The sequence below is a fragment of the Maniola jurtina genome, chromosome 5 (genome assembly GCF_905333055.1).
Source record: "Maniola jurtina chromosome 5, ilManJurt1.1, whole genome shotgun sequence".
NCBI lineage: Eukaryota > Metazoa > Arthropoda > Insecta > Lepidoptera > Nymphalidae > Maniola > Maniola jurtina.
Window position 1 is genome coordinate 4,148,367 of NC_060033.1, and position 22,459 is coordinate 4,170,825.

The 22,459-nt window shown below is 34.9% G+C and overlaps 1 protein-coding gene across 1 annotated transcript; it reads left to right on the forward strand.

Moving 5' to 3' along the window:
* Positions 1 to 830: 830 nt before the first annotated feature.
* LOC123865364 (BCL-6 corepressor-like protein 1) lies at positions 831 to 10,064 on the forward strand. The gene is made up of 2 exons (XM_045906359.1): positions 831 to 907; positions 8,510 to 10,064. Exons 1-2 carry the CDS (start codon positions 851 to 853, stop codon positions 9,686 to 9,688), a joined length of 1,236 nt encoding a protein of 411 aa, XP_045762315.1. The 5' UTR covers positions 831 to 850; the 3' UTR covers positions 9,689 to 10,064.
* Positions 10,065 to 22,459: the final 12,395 nt, after the last annotated feature.

Here is a 22,459-nt window from a genome sequence, read left to right on the forward strand (position 1 = left end):
TTTGGCTGAAATTTGGAATTTAGATAGATAATATTCTGAATTAGCACATAGGCTAGTTTTTATCCCAGAAAATCAAACAGTTCCCACCGGATATCGATAAACCTAAATCAATGCGGACGATGTCGCCGGCATAGCTAATTAAGTTCTATTTGTAAAATCATGACAAAAGTACTTACTTCGTAGGCTATTATGGATTGTTGTCTTGAATCTTGTTAGATACCCAAGAATACGTAGATGTTTTTAAAATATTTGGCGAGGTAAGCCCCAGTAGAAAAAAATCTTCTTCAAAAAATCATTTACAACATTGATTTTCCGGGATAAAAAGTAGCCTTCATCTGAGTCCAGGACGCAATCTATCTCTGTACCGAATAGCTTCGAATGCCCGCGACTTCATTCATGTGGATTTACTTGTACTTAAGTTTTTAAAATCCCTAGGGAACTTTTCGATTTTCCTTCGAAATCAAAAAATAAGTAATAATGTTCGCCCTTAGGGTAGGTACAAGTTATTTTCTGGTCAAAATCGGTTAAATGGATGAACCGTGGAAAACTAGCAGACAGATAGACACACTTTTGTTACAAAAGAAGTTATCACGAAAAGATATTAAAACAAGAAAAATGTACAATTAAGATGAATGCAAACACATCTTCCATATTACGACAAAGAAGAGAGTGAAGGACGCCTTGGCCTAGGTCAGTAACTGGGCTAAAACTTTAATTTCAATGATCTCAAAGATCGCTCCAATTCCTAACAAATAAAATACATATCACAATTATCACAACTATGCCTACGTTCACCCTTCTTAATACAAAAGTGGGAGGGAAGGTATAAAGTCCGTTCGAGGAGCATAGTATGCACCATAGACAACCGGTCTTCGGCGAACGGAGACTCGACAACATGAAGTTATCGGTGAGTTTCAGTGAAGTGACAGTGATTAGTGTTCGAAAAAGAAAATGGAAATGGATATTTTATTTTGGGAATAGGTAGGATCTGTGCCGTTTTCGGAAAAAACGCGCTTTTCGGAGATGCAGTCAACTGGATGAAACGCGCATGTTTTTCGGAAAAATCGTAGCGAAAATTTTTTCCCAAAACGATCTAGCTTGAATAAATATTTGTTTGTTGTTAAAATATAAATAAAACCAAAATGGTTATAATCAAATTAAGTATGTCAAACTGGTTTTTTCTCGGCTATTTTTCTGCGTGGATTTATAGGTTTCTTTAAAGTTACCGTTGGAAAATACTCTCTTTGTAAGGGTCTACATATAGAAAGAACCTACATGCAAAATCTGAAGTTTCTGGCTGTAGGTTTTTGATATGTGATTTAGTCAGTTTTTTTTTCACTACCACATTATAAATTACTACCTATATACTTGTAATAGTTTATGAACATTTTGCGAAAATAAGCTGCCGGTATTGATGAGTTATTGTAAATTAATTCGTAAAAATTGTCACACGTGCGGGGTTCTAGAGAAATATCATAGAAATATACACTAGCTAACCATAATTTTTAATTTGATAGAATAATAATGTACTACCTACTTTCTCTCTTCTCGAAAACAAAATACAGGACCTACTGATAGTGCGTTATCTAAATGCTGCAGAATATTGAGGCAAACATTTAAATATAATAATATCGTAAAAATACGCGCCGAAATATTAAGAACCTCTTCTTTTTTTTGAAGTTCGTTAAAAATCTCAGAGCCTTACTTTGTTAATCTTGAAAGTAAAAAAGCTTTATCAATTCAACTATAAAGTGCTTTTCAAATTACTGCAACGAAAAAATTAAGTAAGATTGCTTAGCATTAATTAGCATAATCTACAGACTAACTAATCTATGTACTTATTTGTTTACGGAACAGTCGTGGTTTCCTCTGTAATTGAGCCGTTTAACCAATTTTCTTAGCTACGATCCCAGTAATTTTCTTTTCACTTTCTAACATGCATGGTAAAGTTACGGTATAATTGCCATGAAAAAGCCTTGTGATTGTAGTTAACATTGCAGCTATTACGGGCTCTTAACAATTACTAGGTCTGTACCTTTTTTACTGACTACATAATTACCATAAAATCTAATTTTCTTTTAGTCTTTGCTAATTTTCTTTCTTTCTAAAAAATGAGATAAAATTGTGTACGGAGTTTTAAGTCATTTCTTCGAATGTAAATAAGTTTTTTGTATGAAATGCTAAAAAACTTAGACTTTGACGAATTCTTTATTATTGTCTTTTTTGGTACGCAAATTAATGTTGAACGATTTTATACAAAACTTTTTGATATTTTGAGGAAGAAATTATAGACCTCCTAGGTTACTTATTTCCTTATTTTAAATATCTGAAAATATTTTTTTTATTTTTTCTGTAAACTTACGACGAAATAATAAACATCTTATCGTTTTACTTTTACCATCATTATCATCTTTTACACCCGCATAATATTATTATGAATGATAATTTTATATTTTGTCGAAGAATTATATTTTAGCGTAGCGAGCCACGCTAAAATATAATGTTCGATGCAAGTTTTTTCAACGGTTTTTAATATTTTAAACATGAGTTCTAAACAATAACCCAAAGGTTCGGGTAAGAATAATATTTTCATGTATAGGAAAATCATTTAATTGAATTTCTAATTCAATGTTTGATTTAGGGTCAACGTTCTGCATCAAATACCAAAATTTCAGGTTTGTAACTTATTTCGTTTACGAGCTAGAGACCTGTGAGACGCGGACCGACAGACAGACGGACAAAGCCACAGACGGATAAACAGACAGATAGACGGACAGATAGACAGACGAACATACAGACAGACATCAGAGTGATACTAATAGGGCTCCGTTTTTACCCTCTGGGTAAGGAACCCTAAAAAATATATAAGTATAAGTAAATGATAAGAACCAGTTCAAAAACATAATGGATCCAAGGGGCACATGAGCGTTCTCATTACGTATGACGGTACGTGAGTCCGATGGTAGCAGAGTTTGTGCATCACTGGACACAGTAAACGGTTGTGCATAACTTACTCCTGCGCATTATGTAACTTGATAAGATCATTATTGAATAATACCAACACACGAGATAAATATTTGCATTTACCTACTTTGTTTACACTTCCGCACAGATTTGCATACAAACTATCGTATTGCGAATTGTCTGTAGTTTTTATAATTTGCTGTTTGTCATTTGGTTTTGATTGTTGTTTTGAATACTTTATTGGATACAAATACATCCTGGAGCAAACGTCGGAAGATAATCCAGGATCTAAGTTTTCTTTAGAGCTTGTTGCTTAATTCTTTCTTACTCGAGATTCGATTCGATTGATCGTAGTAGGCATTAGTATCTAGTAACCGTGATTCGGCTTTTGAGGCCGATTTTTATCTGTGCTTTAAATTATTTAGTTGCGCTGCTTACCCACTTACTATAGACTGTTCTACGCCAGAGCACCACAGTGCGATATATTGAAGTATGCCACAGAGCATACAATAAAATTATCGTAGCAAGAATCGTCGGCAGACTGCTATGTACTTTTACGTTTTTTATTACGTAGATATGTATTAAAGGTCTACTTAGTAAGAGATTACACTGAGTGCCATTGATTTACTGTTGGCCATTCCGTCCTCCATCTCTAACTCCATTAATCAGATCTTTACTACCTAAAGAACCGATTAGTCTAGAAGAGGATATCACAGATGTCGTACTTGCACTTTTCCAGCACGAAGTTGTTGTGAGATAAAATAAATTACCGTATGCTTGCTAATTAAGATCGCCAAATTATTATTTCCATTTGTAACATGCCACATTGTCGCAAAGCAGCTCGCTCCGGCGTAAAACAGCCTTAAGGCTCACGTAATACCAAGCATGACTAGTATTATCTATCTTCTAAAATATTAAGGACAATCGATACATTACGTCGTAGACATCCGACATACATATTTTTTTCATATTCATATTTTACGGATTTGACAAGTTCTTCTTCTAATTACTAAAGAATTTCATATCTAATCGTATTTGTATAGTCTTATTAACAAACCATTTAATGATTTATAAAACACTCGTAAGTAAGATAAAATTATGGAAAGTTTTTATTTTTTGAAAAAATATTTTTCATATTTGAACTGATATGATTCATACTTGAACTGGTTAAAAAAGTTATCACTATTTCTCATGACTAAAGAGTCTCATTAATGGATCTCCAATTGTGACGTCATTTATGTTCCTATAATCTTAATAAAAAACCGGTATCTTTTTACAAAAGTGAAAACAAAAAGATTCTCGCAAGTTATAATTGGTAGATTCATATATAAAATGGAAATAGCTTTCGCGAGTAAAAAAGGCGATTTTTAACATGCATATTAATTAAAGCCTAATTAAAAATAACTAGTCATTGTTACACAACCATCACCATGTAATAACTGTTTTAATTTAGTAGTTTTATTTATGGAAATATGTTTGCAATTTCTTTAACATATTGTACTATAGAGAAATATTATTTTACAAAGTGTGAGTAATAGGCCTATCATGTTTTACAGTATCTATTCTGTACTGACCGATTTTTTGTAGGTATAGTGATTTGCAGATTTTACTGTTAAGAGACCGTCAAAAAGTATCAGTTGGTCTTTTAACCTCCGGTTACCATCAGTTATATCAATTCTGATGCAAACATAACTATTAACTACCTATCCAAAAACGAATAACTACACTATTTATAACATCGTAAGTATATGTAGGGTAAAATCACAATAGTACGGTGTCACTGTCCTTGTCACTATGTACGAGTAGATATAAGTGTAGCTCACCATATTTGTAAAAATCCACTTTCATGAGCAATAAATAACAAATAATTCTAGCAATACATCTACCAGTAATAAAATGACATTAACTTATCTGTACTTATTTTCTTTTACAAACCATACTTAAAATACGAAAGTGTTTTTGTTTCCTTTTCACTATTCAATCACGCTAACGAAACTCTGTTGATGCTAATCTATGTCGAAATTCGGCACCAGGAGATTGTATCTTGGAGTCCGAAACCTTATGGCTACTTTTTATCCCGGAAAGTTAAAAAGCTTCCACCAGATTTTTATAAAATTTATATCCACTTGGACAAAGTCGCGGACATCAGCTAGTATTTTTATATTAACGGTCATTTCTTCAAGAAACTCGCTTACATAAAGATAATATTTCGCGACACAACGTTCGTAGAGAGTTACGAGTTTACGGCCTGCACCGAAGAGGTTTCCGTGTTTTACTTCCGAAATAAATTGGAATAAGGGCGAGTATACACTGCCCACTGTATTTATTAAATTCACGAGTGTACTTGGTTCACTATATTTTGAGCTAGTGTCGAAGCGTTCAAAGCAAAAGTTTTCTGGTTTTTTAAAATTTATTTTCTGGTACGCGCAGAGTTACTTTTCAAAAAATATGAAATGAAAATATTTTTAATTTAAGTAAAATAGAGTCCACATAGAGTTAAAAAATAGGAAACTTGAAAACATAAACCATAAACATAATGTTTTAGTTTCAAGTTCTTAGCCATAACTAATTAAGAGTTTGTTAACCTTTTATTTCCGATCGGTACGGCAGACAGCTTTTCTAAATCTAGTTCTATCTAGTTTTAGAACAAATCAAGTTGTGCAAGGTCGTTGTCCGTAATGCAACTTCAACGTAACTTTGATAACCCGTTCCATGAACGATTGAATATGTTGATCTTTTACTTTCGTTAGAGACAGCTAACTAGTTGGCGTGGTTCCTGTTGACAGTGGGTGTATTATAGTCACGATATTATATTCGATATTCATACTTGTTAGTGCGGAGTATAAATCGTGCCTATGTGGAATTGTGCCGAAAATACTGGCTACATTTCTGTGCTGGACAGTCCAGCTGATCCTTTGTGCAAAAAATGAGCCAGCCCTTCTGTCACCAGATGAGGATAATATTATGTCTCGTAAAATAAATCTCAGAATTTTTGTATAAATATACATAGACTTGAGCAACTTCGTTTGCAATTGATGATCCTTCCACGTTACGATTTACTAAATAAATGTATGTACATGATAGAATTATTGAAAACGCATAAAAGTTACCCAACACCCATTGCCTAACATATTTTGCAAAGGAATTTATGAAGCATTAAGCAAAGCGATTTATTTCTTCCTCTCATTAAAGTTATTGCAATAATTAAAATATAGATTTACGTCCTTTACATAATCCATAATTTTATAGGTGCTCATTATGAAGCTGTCAGATTGTTGTTCTTTATTCGATTGCCAAAACAGGAGTGTAATATTTTCAGGGTTTATGTATGTATGTATGATGTGAGTTCCTTTATCCATAACTTCTAAATGCCTGAACAGATTTGAATGTATGAAGTATCGTTAGAATCCTTACATCTTTCCAAGTAACAATGACTTAAATTGTTGACTATAAATTTCAAAATGGCGGCTATATGGCACCATTTTTAAGTGTGATTTTTTTATTTTTGGCAGGGCAGTTGTGTTTTTTTTTATTACGACTTGTTTTACAATTATTATCTGTTTGTTTGACCTCACGTGTACACTAATCTTTACCGTACAAATTAGATATAGTAGCGACGTGCGAAACGGCATTAGCCTTATTGTTTCGAAGAGCACGCGTGAGATATAAACAGACACGTCACTCGAGATCAGTGAGGAAAGTAATTTCGTAATCGCGACTTGAATTTTAATGCAGTTGACCGTTCCACTTGTATAGCTCTAGCTAGAGGCATGATTACAATAATTCTATACTTCTATCATTATATTATATACTTTATTTGTAACCACTTCATAACGAACTAACTCATTGTAATTTTATTTTATTTTATTACTAACTAACTCCCGCATAAAATTCTATAGATATAATGTAAATAAGTGAACACTTAATAGGCATATGTACTAACTAGAAATAAGTAGCTAAGCAAAACTGTAAAAGCTGTTTGTGTTCCAATAAAGAGAAAAAAAATGTCTGGTTCATCTGTAAGTAAGTAAATAAAAAACTTTCAGTATGATGATCCATTTTAGACACCGATTGAGAATAATCGATATGGTAGAATCAAAGAGTTTAATGTACCTACAATGTTTTTAGTAAAATCGTGTATCGGCAGGCTATGCACTTGTATGTTTACACAATAATATCTGTATCACTAAAATGTTTGTTTTAATTTATTCGCTTATACGCGAGTTACTTTTCCAAAAAATATTCATTATAATTTAAATAAAATAGAGTCCACATAGAGTTTATAATATGAAACTTGAGAACTTAAAAATATTTTTTTAGTTTCAAGTTCTTAGCCATGCACTTGTATGTTTACACAATAATATCTGTATCACTAAAATTTATCAAATCATAATAACTTCATTAGGTACAGTACTAATTGGATTACATAAATTATAATAGGCAAAGCAGTTCGTAAAAGCAAACATGGATTACTTCTTGGGATCCTCAGCTTTTTGAAATCAATGATTTCTGGCTTTAATTCTCAGTTTCAATCCAAATACCAAACAAGAATACCTACAATCAAATCCTTCCTTCAGACGTACGTAGCTTCCCAAAAAATAAATCAAGGCAAAAAATATTGACTGATCTGGAGTAAACAAAACATTAGGCCATTTTGCTTTCATTGAAACTGCAGATAAGCTAATTAATAGCGCCATGGCAGATAAGATGCCGCGTTGCCCAATCCATTGATGTGGAGTTAATTGAAGGAAAAGAACCCATGTCGTTCTTGTACGTAATTGCTTCCACCCATTGTTCCGTTCAAACTATGAGCAATTACTCAACAAAAAGTGTCAGAAATACGAAATGGTGCGATTTTGTTTTTATTTCCGTTATATTCTTGTATTGCTCGTAATAGATCCGTCATATTATCTGAAACTTAAAACTTATTAAGAGTATTATCGACCTACTTATCTACTCTCATTTAAATGTTGTTATTAATTAGAACTTCGACATTTTGTCGAATCGCGATTGCATTGTCGAAATCCAGTCTAAGACAATGTATTGCTTAAGCGGATTTGAACGTATTTGCAATTGTAATGGGTATTAGAAAGTAGTTTAGATCCGTGGATAAACTGGAGCGTTCACTTTTTCGCATTTGTTTTCCAACAGTCATCCAAATCACATAATATTATGTGCAATCACGTACATATGATTCGAATATACTTACTTCCTCGTATTCAAGTACTTAACTTAGCTACCTATGTTATAAAATTATTCATCTCACCTCCTCTATTAGGCACGTGATGTTGATCATATTGCATCATAAACGTACCCCTAGAGAACATACTTAAAACGAGTATATCTATGTACTTATTATCGAATGAGTAGTATTTTACAATTCATAGACCAAACTCTACTTTTAACAGCACATAAAACTTTGTGATGAAATAAAGTTTCCATTACAGCAAGTTTATTTTAGAGTATCCATTTCTTTTTCGTTTATTAGCTATAGGTCATATTTATACAGTTTCTGGATTTCACTAATGGTTTTCTTTGTTCACAGGTTGTTTTGATAGCCTCATTGGCCGTAGTGGCCTATGCGAGTGAGGAGAAAGCTGAAAAGAAAGAGGCTGTAGCTGAAGAGAAGAAACAGGATAAACGAGGAATTTACGACATCGGCTCCTATGGTGGCAGCGGTAGTTACGAATCAGGAGGCAGTGGACACAGCTTTAGCGGAGGTGATGGTGGGCAGAGCTATGGTGGTGATTTCGGTGGTCACGGAGGCGGCGGTTACAGCCTAGGTGACAGTTACAGTCAAGGTGGTTACGGTGGTGGTTACGGCGGTGGTTACGGCGGTGGTGACCACGGTGGGAGTTCTGGAGGTTCTTGGCAGCCCATCTCAAGCGACCACGGCCATCATCATGTGAAAACAATCGAAGTGATCAAGAAGGTCCCCGTCCCGTACACCGTCGAGAAACACGTTCCTTACACGGTTGAGAAGAAAGTCCCTTATGAAGTCAAGGTGCACGTGCCCCAACCCTACACCGTTGAGAAGAAAGTCCCAGTCACAGTTAAGGAATACGTGAAGTACCCTGTCCACGTTCCCGAACCTTACGTAGTCGAGAAGAAAGTACCTTATGAAGTGAAAGTCCCAGTCGATAGGCCCTTCGAAGTCAAGGTTAAGGTGCCCACTCCTTATACTGTCGAAAAGAAAGTACCTTATGAAGTTCAGGTACCCGTTCCTCAACCCTACACTGTTGAGAAGAAGGTTCCTTACCCAGTAAAATACGAAGTGAAAGTACCACAACCTTATGAAGTTATCAAGAAGGTGCCTTATGAAGTCAAAGTACCCGTCGACAAGCCTTACCATGTTTACGTGCCAAAGCCTTACCCCGTGCCAGTAGAGAAACCCTACCCAGTGACGGTACACAAACCTGTACCCTACGAAGTCAAGGTTCCAGTCGACAGGCCTTACAAGGTCGAGGTTGAGAAACCTTACCCCGTCCATATCAAAGTGCCAGTTCCCAAACCTTATGACGTGTACAAGAAGATCCCCTACACTGTCGAGAAGGAGGTGCCTTATGAAGTAAAAGTACCCATCGACAAGCCTTACCCCGTCTACAAGGATGTCCAAGTGCCCCTAGTGAAGGAGGTACCTTACCCAGTCAAGTCCCACTATCCCATATACTTTAAGAAGGAACAGGTTCAGCACGGTTACGGCCATGGCCACGGCTGGAATTGATTCCAGTAAACCTAATTTAGGTTTTCACCAGTACCTTATAGGCTAAGTTCAAAATGTGATCAATTAGTATTCGTAGTAAAATAAATATATTATTAAAAATTTGGAACTGTATTGCTGCAGGCTTTGGCACGTGGCAATGGTAATGTTTGTGATGTGGTTGAAAATGTTTCGCCTAATCTTTCCGAGTTTCACATTGTTGTCGCATAGCATTGTTGTACAATGCGCGAACTCATCGAGTACGATACCTAAAAATCGACCTGTTATTACTTGTTTATCTCTATGTATTATATGCTTTGTTTTACGTAATTGTGAAAGGTCTCCTTTTGCAAGAACCTTATGTTGAGGCTGATATTAATAAAAAGTGTTATAAAATTGACTTGCATTTTATTTTTATTACTTGTGAAATTATACCTATACTACATATGATTATTTATTGTGCAAACACATTTCACACACGTAAACTTTCACAAAATATTGCCCATTAGTGCAATCATAGAAAATGATCATGAACCAAATTGTAAAGCAGAGCATATTTTGAAACTAACTAGGTATAGCCTGCCAAAATTGGATTAACCTAAATTTTATTACCCTTCTCATTCTGAGAGTAAATTCGTGTTCATTAGCGAGCAAGCCATGGGTTGATGATGATGATGAAATTTTATTTTCAACGTAGTAACAAAACAAATACGAAATCAAATATCGACAGGATTATCTCCTATAAACATTATATAAATAAAATAAATCCACTGTCAATTTCAATGCAATGCATTTTGAGAGACCTATTAAATCTAATATGAAAACGGTTACCTAGTGTGTAGGTAGAACCTATATAGATAACCAAGTTCGATAACACAATGAAGCAATCCCTTTAAGCCATTTCCATAAAGCTATACTTACTTATTGAGCATTCACAGTTTTATTAACGGGTTTAATCACAGATGTAACTATCGCGATCACGTAAGAAACGTTTTGCAATGATTGTAATGATTGCAGTGATTGCTCTTTACGGCAATTGGTGCATCACATGATCTGATATGAGGGAATGGGTTTCTGCGCTGGTGGGTTTAGACGGAACGGATTTATTTAATTCAAGGTAAAACTGAGATAGGCTTTTGGACAAATTCTCATTATATCTACTTACGCATTGCGTAGGAACAATTCCTGGAGAAACAAGTAATAAACTAAAGTAATAAGTTAGAAACTAGTAACTGATTGTTTCGAAGATAATTTTCAATAGCCTACTATTGAAATTATCTTGGGTGTAATATTATCTACGCGTGGGCTAGCGTGAGAGGTGCTTGGTCATTTGTAACTAATTACTGTGCATAAATGTGACATGGCCAATGAATGAGTAATAAGATTTTTGTAGTACTTTATAAGAACACAAGGTGATGCCCGCGACTTCATTCATATGAACTTAGGTTTTTAAAATACCAAACAAACTCTTCAATTTTCTGGGATAAAAGTAGCCGATATCCGTCTACGAAATGCAAGATATCTCTGTACCAGATAGATGATGATGACGACTTAATCCACGTGAAATTAGGTTATTTAAAAATCCCTTGGGATCTCTTTAATTATCCGGGACAAAAGTAGCCTATGTCCATCCCTGGGATACAAGCTATTTTTGTACCAAACGTCAAAATCGATAGGCAAGGCAGACAGACATACTATCACATTTATAGTATGGATATTAAAGCTGCGAGAATGTGCATCTATTGGTCCATTAAAGCGCCATCTCCATCATTCGTTCAAGGTTACAAAAAGCATAACGGTTTACAGTTTTATAGCAGCTTTTTGCATAAATCTGCAATATTGGTAATTTTATGTAGATTCTTATAAAACTAGATTATTTCCCGCGATTTCATCCACTTGGTCTACACAAATTTAAAATCCCTATTTTACTGGCTTAGGGATTGAATTTTCTAAAATCCTTTCTTAGCGGATGTCTGCGTTACAACTGTGATCTATCGGCATGCCAGCCCGATCCGTCCAGTAGTTTGAGCTGTGCGTTGATAGATCAGTGAGTCAATGCATGGTGTCGGACTCCCTACCGGCTTAATACTTCAAGAAGTTCCTCTCAAGTCTCAACGCTGATGATGGAGCCCGAGAAATTGGCAACTCCTCGTTACTCCGCCAGTGGGTGTCCGCCGAAGCAGATTCAGCACTGGGGCACTATGTGCCCCCAAACACCGCTGGAGGCATGCAGGAACCACAGCACGCTAACCAACTTGAGGGTCTGTGAGCTGTGAGCGTCCATCATACACAGATTCTCTTGAGAGCCAGGGCTCATCCTCAATATCTCCGGGGAGTAATGCTCGCCCTCCACCCTCACCCGTTACCAAACTACACAGGCGAGAAGCATTCACCACCAACCGCCCATCACACCTTCTCTCTGGCGCTTAATTTATTATGCCTTTAAACGTAAAAGGGGAAAATTATCTCCTTGCCAGACACATTTGGTTACCAGTGACGTGTGGTTCGAAAAATAAACTATTGTGGAATGATACTGTTACTACGGTTGTTAATTCTGTATGGTGTATGCAAACCAAAACGATATGCATTTCGTATGGTGAAGTCGAGCGAGATTTGACCCGGTTTTCTTACGCACGGAGGAATAGTAAACATTGTTACGCAAACTGACTATTACTATGAGTATGACGGTATTTAGCGTGACGAAATGAGTAAGAGCTATTATGTTTCATTTAATGTGAGGAAATTAGATACACAGATAGATGGTTGATATTATATACCACACCGAGCTCAGGAAGTAAGATATACTAGACTACTGCTCTAGTAGTTAAGAAACGATGCATGGCGTATGTTGAAGGCGTAGTATGCTCATATCATTATATGTAGATAATAATTATACTTGACGGCCTTTTTACATAAACATAAACATTAGGCACTGTTTTCTCCTGCGTTGTTTTTTTATATACATACCCGAATATACAATAATAGAGCAGGCGATTCGAGTGTGCCGCTTAATTTTTGCTGGTTTTTGAGAGATCTATAATTTATCCGTCTCTTGAATAACCTTATATTATTTTCATAAGTAATTAGATAAATTCTTCATTGCCATACGAAATATTACTTACAAAGAACGCAAAATCTCTCCAGACAACTGCTTTTTTTGTAGGTTGGAAAGAATACTGTAAATTACATAGACCCTTTGTAAAGATTTAGGTACACTGACCACGGTGTTGTGCGGCTTGCATCCAGTGAAATAAACAAAAATTAGTGTCCTTTTGGGAGTTACTACAATATTGTTCCCAAAAGATTAAATTCCGGTTTAAGATATCCTATTCGCTCTTAACGATAGCGATAAGTTTCACAAACTACTAAAGTAAGTATTCCTGTATTGCATAAATGATTGTAGGTAAATTAATGCTCAGCTAAATATGATTGTAAAATTAATGTGTATTCATTCAACTGAAAGCGTAAAGTGTTTACCAAGATTAGCCATCCGCATCTTACGAGCGGGGTACCTGAGCAATAGATGCAATACTTGATGATTTGCAATTTGCATTTAAGGTTAATATTACTTGTGCCGAATGCACTTATTTGTTACAGCTTTTGTTTCGCTTCACTCTCGTATACATACTAATATACTTCGAATATTTCATTCGATTCTTATGATAGTGTATCTACACGCATTGTAATGAACACAATCATTGCATGCCATAGGTTCCAAATCTTCAATCCTGTTTCTAGAAGATCGGTTAGTTTGAGCTCTATTTTGGGAGAGATATTGTGATGAATCGTCGTCGTCATTCAAATTCAAATTATTTTTATTCAGTTAAACTTTTACAAGTGCTTTTGGATCGTCAAAATAATCTACCACTGGTTCGGAATGCCGTTCCTACCGAGAAGAATCAGCAAGAAACTCGGCGGAACTGCTCTTTTCAAGTATGCAATTTGCAATAATAAGCCATACTGTACTATACAAGCAATTGCAGCCCCGTGTATTGCTGGCGCGAGTCAAACCCAAGCTTTTTTGTCATTTAAGTACATAATCTTCGATTGTATAATGAGATTTTTTCAGGAGCATACTTTCAAAAGATTAACCGACATTAACGGATAGACGTCCGCTGTCTATATTATGTCTCTACTCTCTTAAAGGGACTTCCACATGCTACAGTTTTGCACCGTTGAATACAGTGGTTTCCTGCAACTCGTTTGAGATGTCATTTGTCCATCTAGTGTGGGTCTGCTGCGCTTTCCGGTCATTCACTATGCCCACATAAACCATGAAGACAGAGGATCTGTCGGTTAAGAATTTATATTATCTAGGGTTGAAATCGTTATTACATTTTTAATGTTTAGTGTTACAATTTCTAACGCCGCACCTAGACAGGCTTCTATCCCATGATTTCCTGAAAAAGTAGTTTTTTATTTATTAGTTTAATGACTTGTTATTTTACTAGGGTTCCGTATCTCTAAAGGAAAAACGGAACCGTTATAGGGCCACTTTGTTGTCTGTCTGTCTGTCCGTCTGTCCATCTGTCGTGTCTGTCAAGAAAACCTATAGGGTAGAACCGTTGACTTAGAATCGTGAAAGGAGATGGACAAAATTTGCCCCAGGCTGTACAAATACAAAGGTATTATAATAAATTCAGATAAAATATACCATTAATTTTGAATAACTATTTACATTTAAAAGCAGTCGCTGAAAATATTTGAAAAAAATAAGAATTCAAATCGATTTTGTCTAAGATTTCCCTTTTTTTTACTTTACGGCTCTGGATGGAAGTCTTTTTACGCCTATCACAAACTTAATGTCACAAGGTCACAGAAGCGTAAAAATTGTTGCTATTATTATAATGTTGCCATTTAACTCTTATTTTAAAAAGACGCGTATATTATGTAAAATATAAAATTAATAATATAGCATTACAATATTCACAAAAAGGGTTATTTTCTTGTTTTCTAGTCGGTGCCGGTGGTCAAATTCGATGTTCACTGTCATGTGGCGATTGTTAGTCTGTGTTTTACGTCCTATGCTGTAGTCAAGCTCAAAAGTACTAGGGCCCAGAGCCGTTAAAGCTGTGTCTCTATACTTGAAAAATGACGTTTGATTGACATTCCTTCATCCTGTGTTGTCATCGCTTACTTTCGTTTATACAATATCTGTACTTATTTTTGTTTACCTATAATAATAATATAGTGTCGTAGTCCCACACGATTGCTCCACTAATTATTATTTATTGTTACAAGCTGTGTGTGTGTAGTTTTAGTTCATGAAAATGCTAAGCTATATGGAAAAAATTGTAAAACGTAAAAATAACTGTAACATAACCTAACCTCAATCAACTTTTTAAAATCTTCATAACTTTAAGCCACGACTGCAAAATAACATGCGACTTTTTTCTTCTTAAAATAGAAGATTTTTACTATTAAATGGCACAGATATCACCTCTGTACATTCTGGGGCACACGTCCATACAATTTTTCCATACTCCTTTGGCCGGTAGTTAGGTCTCATAGCACAAATAAAGGAATAAATCCGAAAACCATAAATATATGGTTACATCACAGAAAAAAAAATTAAAATGTGTTTCAATTTTCAAAGTAAGATAACTATATCAAGTGGGCTATCATAATATAAAACATTCTAAAACAGATTTTTATTTATTTTTATGCATAACAGTTTATGATTTATTGTGCAAAATGTTGGAAAAAATACCCGAGTACGGAACCCTCGGCGCGCGAGTCTGACTCGCACTTGGCCAGTTTTTAAATTGAGTAACAATAAATGTAATCATACACGCGCTCACTCTCGACGTAGCATGTAGGTGCTTGAGTTACATTTTTGCGCAAGATGTAATGCTTTGGGTGTTCAAATCAAGGTTAGTTTGGGCAATGGAAATAGTTTTATTTTAATTAGGATTGGTCAATAAAGTGAATGTTAGTTATATGATTCGTATGCTATTTAAATTTTTGATATTGTGTTATGTTAGTTTGATCAGTTCGTCGTTGTGATCTTATCTATACTACTAATAAATAAAATTGAAGTGTCTGTCTGTTTGAACGGGCTAATCTTCGGAATGGCTAAACCTATTTTGACGGGACTTTCACAGACAAGTAGCGGATTAACCAAGGAGTAACATATGCTACTTTTTTAACCGACTTTGAAACATGGAGGAGTGGTGGTTTTCTACCTATGTACACGGATATTTCCGAGATTTCTGAACCGATATGCGTTTTTTTAATCAATAAAGAAACTTTGTGACATTGTCCCATAAAAAACTCCTCAATCCTGATGCTGCGGGGGATCTGAACAATACACGCGGGCGAAGCTGCGGGCATCATCTAGTCATCAATAATTTTCAAAGACAAATTTTATTTTAATCTGAAATATCGATAAAAGAATTCATACCAAAAAATGTTATGTGAAGTTCAATTTAACTAAATTCGTTCTTTTATGTAAACACATGAATGATTTAAAAAAAAATCTTAGAAAATTTTGAAATGTTCTTTCTATACCTACATTTGAAATTTTATTCAGTTACTTACTACTTTTTATAAGTAAAAAATTACATTTGTTAGGTACCATAATAACTAAAACAATGATAGAGTAAGCTTTTCGTAATAATAGTAACTATAATACGTACTGTGAAATTAGTGGTTATAATACCTTCTTAATTATTCTAATTTAAATGTTGCAAGTAATAGATTATAAAATGCTAATGGTAGGAAATATGCTAGCTGGCTTGTTCGAGTACTGGCGAGCTATGATCACTTTAAGGCTCGCTATTCATTATGCGACTGTGGCCTGAAGTAGCTTTACTCAGAGACAACCAGAATATAAACGTTTACCGATACTCGTCAAGTGATAGACGTTTTCTAGAGTAGTCTTGCAGTCGTAGATCTCTTGTAGAGAGTTCCATACGCCGCTGTTTTGCGCCACCTGAACCCAGCCGCTCGACGTCGCCAGTTGGGACCCCAAGTCCCAACGTCTAACGGATTTTCCAATTTCGTTTTACCTACGCTATCAAATACAACTCTGTACTTACACCTTAGTAAATGTACTCTTACGCTACTACTTGTAAAATTATATACTGTTCTATTTTCTAAATATTTCTCTTATTAATTAGAACCACTAAAAAACTAAAAAGGCACATTAATGCACATTAGATTTTGGTTTCAACAACGTAATTTTTGTCACAATAATAATACTATTATGTACATAGGTAGTACTTTCCTAAAAACATTAAAATCTGGATGAGAAAACAAGTAATACCATGCGAATGGTAAGTATGTTTCATTTACTAAGCAGGTATTCATTTCACTGTATATATTATTGGTATATTTTCCTTCTTTGCGACAAATTTTACGCAAAACAAATTTGCGTCTGTTGCATCAGCAACTGAATAGCCGCCTACAGACTTCACTTCCACGTATTACGAGATGATTGTGCAACGCTGCACGCTACATCTATCTACCGCTACGTGAATATTAATAATATATAATAATACATTATAATATTATGAGTAAAAGTAAAGCAAAGTACCTCTAAGTACGACTTAGCAACGTGTAAACAAATCGGTTATTTTTTTACTTTGTAAAAATGTTATGTTTTATTAATATTTAAATAGTAGCGATCGGTAGACGATGTTTAATCTACATGTCTATAGGTAATTATTATTTATTTCCATTTTTTAAGAGGAAAATAATTTATTTAAGTACTTAGTTAATAGAAAAGAATATAAAAGTGAAACATAATAATTATAAAGATAACTATCGAATTATTTCCAGTCAAAAATTATAGCCAAGGTGCCTGCTTTAAATTCGCATCTTATTAAAGTTTACAACAATTTCTAAACTTATATTTATTTTTGCAAATAAAAGACATCCAAAATATTTAGTTTACCAATTGGTCTCGATCTTCACGAGATACGAGTAAGTACCTACCTACCTACCAACTTTATATCGGCCGCAACTAATCAATTTATTCGTAAGTTTTTTAGCCCGTGTTAACAGTTATCTTGCGTATTAATCAGAAAGATTGGGGATGATTGGGGTGATATCGTGGGGCGGAAACTCAAACGTTTACAGAAATAAAATGACTTTATTACTCCTAATATTTCTATTTTAACTAGATGTTACACCTGTCTTTGTTGGACTAATGTTTGTCGTTTGGTTGGTTTTACTACAAGTTTAATAGATGTTAGCTATTAATTGGTTTCTTATTAACTTTTTTCTATAGTTTTGCTCGTGTTTAAAACAAAGGTACCTAATTTTATTAAAGGTTATACTGGAATGACATTGACCTTAACAATTCGTGCGAAGCGCTTCTCTTCATTCTGAATCTACTTTTGGGAATGCATGGCTCTGAAAACGGATACTCTTCCGGAGCTCGCACTTCCTTCCTCCTTAAGGCTAATGAAGAACTTTTAAATGACGAGTTACGACTGCAAATATGCAATCTACAATTATTATGTGCAAGTGTTCAGTGTACTCATATTTTTTAATGGTAAAGATTGATCAACATAGATTAGTTAAATCTTTACACAGATATTACAAATTCGTGCAGTTCGTAAGCTTTTGGCTAGGTAGTTGGACCTACGTGATACATACACATTATAGTCCCTTATTGAGAGGTAGGTATTCCAAGCAACATTAATTGACAGGGACCATTTCGAGGTAATAGTGGGAGCTACACAAACTCTATTCTGTCGATCGCTTGCACCTGTGGAGTTTCTGCATAGATTGAATAACGTTTAGACAAGCCAATTACATTTTTAGCAAGTGACTTCAACGGGCTATGCAGTGCTCGGCGGAAGCTGAAGAGGCAATGCGCAGGGCACATAATTCGAAAAACCGATTGACAATCGGGTCCCAAAGTACTAGAATGGCGACTTCGCACCAGAAAGCGCAGCGTCATTGGAATAGTAGGACAATAAGTAGATACTAGGAAGGATCAAAATAAATGAGTCGCAGAGAACCGCTGGTTGGTGGAGCGCAAGACCATGGCGTGTAGAAATCCCTACAGGAGACCTGTGTCTAGTAATGGACAACTATCAGTTAATGACTTTATAAGTAGCTATGATGACAATTACAGGTACACAGGTAACGTCAAGAAAGGCCATCTCTTTAAGCCTTCCGTAACCCGTACCCTGCCCCAAAAGCTATCTTGGTCAAATGGTACATCTATAGCCACCAGCATGATAATATTTTTGCATCAGTGAGTATTTAAAATCCTATGAAATCAATTTATTTATTTATTGATAGCATTTGACGACGTTGATGTCTTTTCTTAGGCGACATAAGCAATTATTTTGGCTTACGGAATAAATGCTGTTAGTCATACTTATGTTAAAGGACTATAAAACCCATTTTACAATCATCAATGAAAGAATGCGTCTAGATAGAAGACGCATCTAGATAGACTAATTTTAAATTAGTTTTTCATAGTTCAAAATACCCATAATTTTCACATGATAACCTACCTAATATGCTACTAAAATTACAGAATCAGGCGAAATAATTGTTAAACTTATGATAGAAAGTTTATTCGTTGTACCATTCAGCAAATTACAAAATGTAGGTCTTCCATGAATCATGTTTCAGGTTTCAAAATTTTTCTTTTTGGGCAGGTTTTTGCACTGTCTTATACGTGTTTCCGGGTAACTATCTAGGTTTAATATAAAAATGCTCTGTCTACTCTATCAAATCGTAGATCTCTAGTCAAATGTCGACCACATTCTTGTGTTCTGAATGTATTAGACAAAATTGTATCGAGATACTATCGCTGTGTAAAACGTTCACCCAATTCGAAGTAACTACGTCGATGGTCCGTTTACCTACACCTACGTGCTACTAGTACTAGACTTAATGAATTTATGATTTTAATGAACTTTTCTAACCGACTCATAAAAAAAAGAGATGATAAACACGAAATTTTCGTATGTCTATAATATTAATAGTGTAGACAATATTTGGCTGATCTTTACTAGATATAGTGTTAAGGAATGGGTTCAGTTTATACGTAGTATTGGTGGGCTACTCACCTATGCAGGTGTTATGACGCTTGACACTCAATAATAAAATTTAATTAAATCCCATAAGTAAGGCATGCCATTCCTTAATGTTTCTATGACGTGGGTCTGTCTTACTTACTTAATAGGTTTTGATATCAAGATCAATTAACGTTATTAGGGTTATAGAAAGCATTTACTTCGAACCTTTAAAAAGGAGTACGTACTTATGAGTAGGTAGGTAGATTTTACTGGGTCACTAATTAATCGATTGAAAAATCGGCCCTATCAAAACATTATCATACGAACGAAGCGAGTAAATGATAGAGCAATAGTAGAAGTTATAAAAATTGCTCTTTTAATTTGTACAGGGGTATCCATTATAAAGCTGATTATACACTAGGGTGTAAGGTGTAGTGCAAGAGACGCAGGTTTCAGTTGAAATTTCAGTAGGTAGGTACTAAAAATGTTGGCTGATAAAAACATTGCGATAGAGCGAGAGGATTTTACACTTTACTTGGGGGTGTACAAGTAACTACCTATTAAATTCATTAACTGAGTTTTATTTGAACCTAGGCCAAGAGGCCTATGTTCAAATAAAACTCTTGGAAAGGCCTATGTCCAGCAGTGGACGCATACAGGCTGATGGATGGATGGAGTTTCATTTGAAGAAAGTCGATAAATAAAATAAAATTATTATATCTAGGAAGTAGGGACATGACCGCATAATAAAGCAGGCGTTTTCATACTTTCCATAATAGCAAATATACGGAACTTAGCGTGAAATGCCTACTTGGTTTACGCATGGAAAACCATCAGTATGGGTATATAGTATCAAGAAAGTACCATTATTTTAAAGTATGTAATTAACTTAACTGATCGAAAATGTTTAAGTATAGATGGGCCACGGCAGGTGTATCACAGTTTATTCAAAGCTATTTCAGTTAAATGTTCACAAAGATGCAAAGGGCGTGAAAAGAGAAATAAAAATGACTGACAAATAACCCTTTACGTTCACAGATCAATGGTTTGAAGTTATTTAGATGAAATCTAGTTGATATGGACCAAAACATATAAATAAGTCGAAGGAATGTTCCGCTTCTGTTAGTTTCAATGCTTTCTTTTATTTTTTAACGATATTTTTGTAAACACCTAGGTATGTAAGATGACAATGTTTTTTCCAAGACGTCTTATTTTTTGGATCCTAAATGAAATTCTGCATAAAGACAATATTATTTGGATAGATATACAAAACTGAAAATCAGTGAAAAATACAGAACATGCTGATTAAAAAAAAATCCAATAAGTAATTTAATAAAAAAGATTCTTTGGTTATCAAAAATAAAAATAAAGATACCTACCTACTTAACGCAAAATCGACGTCTTCCGTAGTTTTTTCAAAAAATCCTTTAAGTCCTCTGTCACGCTTATCACAGAACGGTCTTATATTTCAGTTTTTTTTCCTAAATACCTTGTAAATCTAATTTAATATAGACGATACGTCCCGTCGGCGTTCTTTCATTTCGAATTGTCGATGTCTTCCAGATAAGGTTTGGCGACATTTTTAAACCCCGTAAAGGGATGTGGTCATCTGACAATTTCGTTTTTATAACGTTTTTTATTTATGTTTCAACCGCTCTCATATTTTTTGAGTCCAAAAAATTTCATAAATTCTTGTAGTGAAATTGAAACTAAGTACCTAGGTACCTAGGTGTTTTTTAATGTACTTATCTATAGCAACAGGAATACTGGAGTCGAGATAATGCATAATCGCGTAACCTTTAAAAATACAGAAATACGCCAACTTATGCACTTATCATATCCTTAATATGATCGACTACCATCTGCAGTTAAATTAATACAGAAATGCCTCTAATTTTAAATAAAAATGTAGGAATTCAATGGAAAACTTTCAATAAATAAATAAATACAATCAATACACAAAAAGAGACATTACAGGTCCTTTAATAGGTATCACTAAAAACAATTTAGTAGGTAGCCGAGGGTAAGCCGATAAAATCGAAATTATCATAACAAAGATGTGACGAGCTCATAATATCTCCCTACACGGCCCCCGCTGTGGCGTTCATCATCATCCCTCTAAAACATTTCAAGGAGTTAAAGTTTTAATTGCTTCGTACTTAGAAGCTATTTTACCATGCTGTATTATATGGGTAGCAGGTCGAGGTGATGATTGTATCTACTATCCTGCTGTTTCATATCGTGACGAAATGTTTCGCGAACAATTAAGATGGAACGAATGTTTTCAACTTGGGGGTTCGGCTGTTTTTGGTGGTTGATGCCCCACAGAGGGTGGTCGGGATTGATCAGAATCACGCGTTTTGGTAAACTTTTGGGTTCAGTCATTAATGTGTTTGATTGGGACTCCGAATCGTTAATACGTACCTACAGCTTTCGTTTTACAAAGGAAACATTTTATTTGACGAGAAGCTTTGAGTTAGAGAAGAAAAAAACTGCAGGCGTAAACACAATAAAATGACTAACGTAAAAAATCTTAGGTATCTACTTCCCGATGTAAGGTGGGTTTCTAATTAATAAGATTTTATAATGTACTAGCCGATGCCCGCGACTTCGCCCGCGTGGATTTAGGTTTTTTGAAATCCCGTGGGAACTTTTTGGTTTTCCGGGATAAAAAGTGGCCTATGTGCTAATCCAGGATATTATCTATCTCCATTCCAAATTTCAGCCAAATCCGTCCAGTAGTTTTTGCGTGAAGGAGTAACAAACATACACACACACACACACACACACACACACACATACAAACTTT

Coding starts and splice junctions, on each gene's coding strand:
- LOC123865364 (XM_045906359.1), top strand. CDS start 851: ATGCACCATAGACAACCGGTCTTCGGCGAACGGAGACTCGACAACATG. Junction 908..8,509: donor TCGACAACATGAAGTTATCG/GTGAGTTTCAGT, acceptor CTTTGTTCACAG/GTTGTTTTGATAGCCTCATT.